The sequence below is a fragment of the Rattus norvegicus genome, chromosome 10 (assembly GCF_036323735.1).
Source record: "Rattus norvegicus strain BN/NHsdMcwi chromosome 10, GRCr8, whole genome shotgun sequence".
Taxonomy (NCBI): domain Eukaryota; kingdom Metazoa; phylum Chordata; class Mammalia; order Rodentia; family Muridae; genus Rattus; species Rattus norvegicus.
Genome location: NC_086028.1, coordinates 44,853,653 through 44,861,346, shown reverse-complemented (window position 1 = coordinate 44,861,346; position 7,694 = coordinate 44,853,653). Strand labels below are relative to the sequence as shown.

Here is a 7,694-nt window from a genome sequence, read left to right as displayed (position 1 = left end):
AGATAGACAGATGATAGATAGATAGATAGATAGATAGATAGATAGATAGATAGATAGATAGATAGATTGACAGATGGAAGGACAGACACACAGACAGACGAATGCATGAGACCAAGGGTCATGTGTAGGTGACACAGTGACTGGATAGCTGCATTCCAGCAGGAAATGCATGCAGAGACTGGAGGAAAGAAAGAGCTGTCAGCGGCAGCCTGGCATCCAGCTGTTTTGTCCCCAAGTCGACTGCAAAGGGCACCATAGGGCTGCGATCCCACCACTACCACCATGAAGGCAGACTGGCTTCAGTCTCCAGTGTGTGCCTTAAAACATGGGTTTCATAGCTCACTGTGTTAAAACAGAGTTCCAGATCTCATTAGAGATAAATCCTGCTCACTGAAGGCAACGCTTGTAAGAATTTTTTGATAGAATCGTGCAATAACGGAATGTTTCACAAGCCTCATGAGAACGTTTCTGCAAAGACGGAGCAGAAGAAATTCGCACTCGTCTATCTAAACTCTAGGGTTTGAGTTGTTTTCAAACGACACTGGGGTTCTTTGGACTATCAGCTGGAGGAGGTGTGCCTGCTTAAGGAGGTCTTCATTAATTTTCCAATGTGTGCACGAAGTACCAAACTGAGATTTAAGATGAAACTCTTAATTCATCTGTAAACTACCTACATGTGAGATTGGTTTTCAGTTTTATCCTGAAGCACTGCATCTCCAGTGTGGACTCAAAGGCATACTGGGGGAAGACGGGGAAATCAGAACTCAGGAATGACCGTGCAGCCTTGAGTCAGGCAGCAAGCTGTTGGCTGCGACTGCAGACTGCCTCCACCCTGGGGTCATGTTTTGCAGATAATGAAGAATGAAGGCCATGGACTCGAGTTGAACACTTCAACCCATACTATTTATTAGAGGAAAAGATGGAGTGAGAAAGAGAGAGAGAAACCTTTAACAAATAGGGACTCTAAGAGAGGATGCTGGCTAAGTGTGGAGAACTATGTGTTTTAAATAGGTACAGGCAGTGGACACAGAAACAGAGGCACAAAGGTGACTTGTCCTCTGCTGCATAGATGACAAGTTTCTCCTTAGCACTGGAGCCCCGTCATGAGCTAGCACAGTTATCCGAGGCTGTGACTCATGCAGCCCCTGCACACAGTGGAGCTTTGATTCACACAGCATCTTTGATTATCATGAGGCGAGTTTTCCAGATGGTTGAGGGTCTCCAGACTGTCAAAGGCTTGCTGAGGCCAACTCCTAACTAGCTAATGTCACGTTGTCTCCTACCTCAATCCCACGAATCACTGGTTTCTTTCCTGCTAGTTGAGGCACCCAGAAATCAAACTGGCTGTGCTCTCTGTCTCTGTCTGTGTGCCTCTATGCATCTGTGTGTCTATGTGTCTCTGTCTGTCTCTCTGTCTCTCTCTGTCTGTCTCTGTCTCTGTCTCTGTCTCTGTCTATGTCTCTCTCTCTCTCTCTCTCTCTCTCTCTCTCTCTCTGTGTGTGTGTGTGTGTGTGTGTGTGTGTGTGCGCGTGCGCGCGCGCGCACACGTGCGTACCTGTGTCTCAGATAATATCTCCTTGGCAAAGTTGTACCTGGAATTTGAATGTCACTCTAAATATGAAAGAAATAGCATCCCAGAGCCATCTGATCTTTTGTCAAACAATCCTAAGGGCTTTCTCCCATGCTCACCATGTGTGCTCTCAGGTCTCCTTGGGAATCAGTAACAAATCAGAAGCTAAAGTTTCCTGTGCCTGGCAACTCCAGTTATTCAGACAGCCGGAGCCCTGCTGTTTTTACTGTGAGTGATAGGGCTGCCATGGTGAGCAGTCTGAGGGCAAGCGCTTCTGCTGTCCTGGGAGCCAGAGCACTCTTCACAGTGACAGGGCCAGGTGTCAGCCATCAGAGGTGAGAAGGCTGCATGACTGTGATCTTACCAGGAGTCCCTCCCTGCTCGTTCTGCTCGCAAAGCCCTTCTTCCTGCTTTATATCACCTCTTTCTTCTCTCCTGTCTCTGCCTCCAGAGGACAAAATAAAAGAGCCTCAGAAAGTGGACACTTTCCTGTCAGTGTGTTTGTGGAGAAGTCAAATGTCCCAACGACAAGTCGTGGCTGAACATGACTGAAACCTACGCCTGTGTGGAACTCTGGCACAGAAGCCTCTCTGTCTTCTCCAGGATCTGCAGCTGAGGTGAGCCACATTCCCCACTCCCATGGTAACAGATGCAGGAACTGAAGCTTAGAAAGACTGGCTTGGTGAAGGTCAGAGTAGGAGGGTGAGAGGCGACATACTGCTGCCCTGACCCCCATCCAGACCAAGGAGGGTCAGACAGGATGAAGCCTAAGGGAGAGCAGACACGGAGAAAATGACTCATTTTCTCCCATGACAGTCACTCGTTCCAGCTCCCTTCACTCATCGAAGCTCCCAGAAGATGCCGTAGCATGAGAAGTGCCAACCAAAGCTGCTTCTGGGACACCCCAAAGGACTTCATCCTCCTGGGCATTTCTGACAGGCCATGGCTGGAGCTCCCAGTCTTTGTGGTCCTCCTGGTGTTCTACATTCTGGCTGTGCTTGGAAACATCTCCATCATCCTGGTATCCCAGCTGGATCCCCAGCTTCAGAGTCCCATGTACGTGTTCCTCAGCCACTTGTCCTTCCTGGACCTCTGCTACACCACCACCACCGTCCCTCAGATGCTGTTCAACATGGGCAGCTCCCGGAAGACCATCAGTTACGGGGGTTGCACCGTGCAATACGCCATTTTCCACTGGCTGGGCTGCACCGAGTGCGTTGTCTTGGCTGCCATGGCTCTGGACCGCTACGTGGCCATCTGTGAGCCACTCCGGTATGCTATCATCATGCACCGCCCACTCTGCCAGCGGCTGGTGGCTACAGCCTGGCTCAGCGGCTTCGGCAACTCCCTCGTTCAGGTCATCCTGACTGTGCAACTGCCTTTCTGTGGCCGGCAGGTGCTGAACAACTTCTTCTGCGAGGTGCCAGCCATGATCAAGCTGTCCTGTGCTGATACAACCGCGAATGATGCCACACTGGCTGTGCTGGTGGCCTTCTTCGTGCTGGTCCCTCTAGCCCTTATCCTCCTCTCCTATGGCTTCATTGCTCAGGCAGTGATGAGGATCCAGTCCTCCAGGGGGCGGCGCAAGGCCTTCGGGACTTGCTCTTCCCACCTGCTGGTGGTCTCCCTCTTCTACCTGCCCGCCATCTACATGTACCTGCAGCCTCCGTCCAGCTACTCCCAAGAGCAGGGCAAGTTTATCTCCCTCTTCTATTCTATAATCACGCCCACCCTTAACCCTTTCATCTACACCTTGAGGAATAAGGACGTGAAGGGAGCTCTCGGAAGACTCCTGGCAAGGACCGGGAGGCTGTGTGGAAGGTGAAAGTGCAGCCCTGGAAGACCTACACAGCTTGCAGAACTCCTGAGCAAAGACTCCGGGGGGATGGGGTTGCAGCTCAGTGGTGGCACAGCACTTACGTGGCTTGTGGGAAGGACTGAGTTCAACCCCTAGGGCCGAAGGAAGTGCTTGGAACAGTAGGTTCTTCAACAGATTTGAAAGAAAAAAAAGCTGAGAACATTTCACCTTCCATGTAGTAATAATGTTCAAAGTCCCACATCTAAGGGTAAGTTTCATTCTCAGAGCAGAATTCTAAGAAGCCGCATATCTTCAAGACGTGCTTAAATGACTTCGTGTTCACAAATACTCGTTAGACTGTTTAATTTCTAATTTCCTAGTTTTCCCCATTTTCTTCCTCTTCCTATATTTCCTCTCCCGTTTCCCATGTATCTTTTTAAGCCCCTTTCTTCCATTATAGTCACTCCGGATGTGTACAATACGAACCTGACACAGAGTCTTACCTCACTTACAATAAACATTTGTTCTTCATGGATCAAAGCCGATGAAATTTTGTATTTTTTTTCCCAAAATGTCACATGAATGACGTGACTGAATCCTTCCTTTAATAACCATAGATGGTTTTCTTTTTCCTCCGGTTCAAGCTGTCTTTATAGGAAATTTCTCCATCATTGTCTGGGAACTTTCTGCTGGGAAGCTAGATGACCCCTGTTAGGGTACAGGGGTGCAAACAAGTACATGTCCCCTCTCACCTTCCAGATGGGCATCTTCAGTGAAGAATACAGCAACAGATACAAGAGTTAAAACAGTAAAACCTAGCCTAGAAAGTTGAAGAGCTGAAGCACGTTTAGCTCAGCCCTAGAGCTCCTGCCTAGCCGGGTCCCTCCTGGCTTTGCTGCCCAGAACCTCACACAGAAATGTGAAAGGTGATTGGTTGTTCAAGCTAACATTCGTAGAAGGTCTCTGTGATGCTGTAGATACACTGAGTGTTCGCAAGTATAGATCTGTATGGTACTGATCTTCATGATAGAATCACTTTTGCAAATCTCATTTTCACGTAAGAACCAATTATTAAAGGCTGTAGTAAGTGCACCAGTTATGATAGAGCTCTGGTAGCCGAGAAAACCGACATCCTACTGGCTGCCCCCTCAGTGAAATGGAGCCATTTAAGGCATCTTAGATGTATTTGTGTTTGGTTTTATTTCTTAGATAATTCTTGAAATTTTTATTTGATTTTTAAATTCTGTATATATGGGGAGTGGGGGGGTATGTGTGTAGGTGCAGTTGCTCTCTGTGGCCAGAAGAGGGCATCAATCCACTAAAGTTGGAATTGAACACAAGTCCTTGGCAAGAACAGTAAGCAAACCACTGAGCTGTCCCTCCAGCACCTTGCATTTGTCCCCACCCGCACCCCCACCCCACTCCACACTGGAAATCCTTTTACACTTAACTTTGTTTCTATCCTACTGCCTTGAGGACACTATTTATGTAACCAAGACTAGCAAGCTAACAAATGGATGGAAATTACAAAAAAAGGAAAATGAAGAAAGTGTTTCCAACTGTGAAGGCAAGGCTTAAAGGCAAGTCACAGAGCTGGAGAATTTGATTTAAGAAATGTGAAAAATAATGTCCACACCAGTCCAGGACCACGGTGCTTGTTCCAATGAGTTCCATAGAACAATCACTGCGTAGGACCTCAAAGCCCTGTATATCCCAGAGTAACACAGAAGAGCCCTTAAGCAATGGTACAAATCCAAGCCCCAGTCAATAAAATCGACATGATAAGAATCATCAAAAGAGGTAACCAGTACATATATCAATATAATGATTTGATCTAATTCTAGGAAACATTTGAGAATTGTGTTTCGCAAAAACAGCTGGGCTGACAACCTCAAATTCTCTTAACTCTGTGAAAGGCTAGGCTTAGTGACTTGCTTGACCACTAAAACTCAGTGAGAGATTCTCTGGGGCTTCTGGGACAAAGCTGTGAAACACCTGGAACTTTTACTTAGTGATAATCTCAGGTATCCCAAGTCACCAGGAGGTCCACCATCTGTAAGCCTGGCCATGCTGGAGCACCATGGGAGCCAGGCCTACACCCTGCTCTTTGACTCTTGGATGGGGCTGGATCCTCCAACCAGGTAGCCACACTATTGGACAGAAGAACCACCCAGCAGCACCCTGAAGGAATCCATGGGCCCATGATGATAAAATATAGTAAATAGTCACTATTTTCAAGTCCTAGGTATTGGCATGGGCTGTCTGTCAAGGAGCAACAGGGGACCCTTAGAATATCCATGGGCTCATAAGCAGGCGATGCCACAGGATAAGCATAAAGAATTTCTATTTTTAAAATAAAATCATCTTTAATTTATTTGTGGGTGTCTTTCCTATGGAGGTCAAAGAGGGTGTTCGACTCTCTGGAATCAGATGGTTACAGATGGTTATGAGCCAACATGTGTGTGCTGGGAATCAAACCCAGGTACTCTGGAAGAGCACCCAGCACTCTTACCAGCTGATCCATCTCTCCAGTTCTGAGAACTTCTAATACTCAGAGTTATAAAGTATCTAAGTGATTAAACTCTCCAGGAAATTAAAGCATTTTGACACAACAAATTAATATATAATAGAAAGAAAAGTAGATTTTTTTATAACACATGTCAAAAATTTACAAGAGGGAGATGATGTGTCACAATTCAGCTTACCATGATATAGAAAGCAAATATGTAGATAAATATTCAAAGCCCTAGACCAAGACTTGAAGTACAGCTCAGTACTAGAGTTTAAATCACCATCATTACTGTTGCAGCTGCTACTACTACTACTGTACACACACACACACACACACACACACACACACACACACACACATACACACACACACACACTTCTAAGCAGGCAAAGAGTTTCCACTGAATTGTGCACCACATAGTTTTACATCAGATTAATTTAAATTATTAAATTAAATTAATTAGCCTTACTAGAAAGAGATAGCCTGGTTGGCTGGATGCTTGCCAAGCATCCACAGAGCCCTTTGTTTGAGCTCCAGCATCACATGAACTGCGTGGTGGCACATGCCTGTAATTCCAGCCCTGGAGAGATGGGACATGGAGGCTCAGGAGTTCAAGGGGGAACATAGGCTCTATTTTTAAAAGCCAGTTTGTGTAAAGAGACTGTTTACATGGTTGCTTTGCCTTGCATAATCTCCTTATAGTAACAGTTCATCAGCCACATCTCCATAGCAAAGGTCTGGAGGCCCCACCAGACAACAGGAAACAATATTTCCACTCTGAGGTGATGCTGTATGTCTAATGTTGGGGTCCAGCCTCGACACAGGATCGGAGTTCTCAACTGGAAGCAGGGGTATCTGGAAGGTGCATAATAAACGGACAACTTTTGGGTACAAACTGACAGGCAATTTTTTTTTCTTTTTTTCCGGAGCTGGGGACTGAACCCAGGGCCTTGCGCTTGCTAGGCAAGTGCTCTACCGCTGAGCTAAATCCCCAACCCCAGACAGGCAATTTTTCAAGGCTTAAAGTTTCTCTCTCTCTCTCTCTCTCTCTCTCTCTCTCTCTCCCTCTCTCTCTCTCTCTCTCTCAGTTTGAGGCTGCACGCACTCTGCATTCTCCTGTGCACTCTGCTTTTCTCCTGTGTGCGTTTCTTTTCTCAAATTCCCTCACTCATACACACCCCTTTCACTCTTCACACACACGTCACACATCACACATGCACTTTCCATACACACCTCACATTCTCTCTTCACTCACTCTTCTCTCTCTCACTCTACACTCACGTCATGCACACCTCATGTGCACCTCACTCTCCACTCACTCTCCACTCGCTCTCTCACCTTTTTCTTGCCCCAGTCTTTTATTGATACTCCAAAAGCAGGTAGAAAAAAAGACATTGTATAATCATTGTTAAATCAAATTCAAAAGAATAGCCACATCCCATGAAGAATCAAGAATTAAAATTGTTCCCCAAAGTTTCAAGCTTCCCCTATTCCCAGGCCTGTGGCCAAAATAATAATAATGGCAAACTTATCATTATTTAGACTTTAACTTTTGACTTATTATACTTCAGAGCTCAGAGCTCTGAGGTCAGCTATTTGCATTTTCCTGTGACGCTCAATGATAAATGACATGGGCAAAGCTGTTAGGCATTGGCCAGAAAGAATAACATTAACCCTTAACTCAGCAGTTCTGCTAGCTTTCTGCTTCTGCACACAATGACTCTCTCCTAAGAGTCCCAGTGTTTTTGACTTAGTTTTACTAGTATATAATTTTATGCATTCTATACTTGCTTATCCAGGAACCACTTTCAAAT

General features: G+C 46.1%; 1 protein-coding gene across 1 annotated transcript; it reads left to right on the top strand.

Annotated features, from left to right (window-relative positions):
- The first annotated feature begins 2,438 nt into the window (after positions 1–2,438).
- Positions 2,439–3,395, top strand: Or2b11 (olfactory receptor family 2 subfamily B member 11). Its single transcript, NM_001001097.1, has one exon. It carries the CDS (start codon positions 2,439–2,441, stop codon positions 3,393–3,395), a length of 957 nt encoding a protein of 318 aa, NP_001001097.1.
- Positions 3,396–7,694: the final 4,299 nt, after the last annotated feature.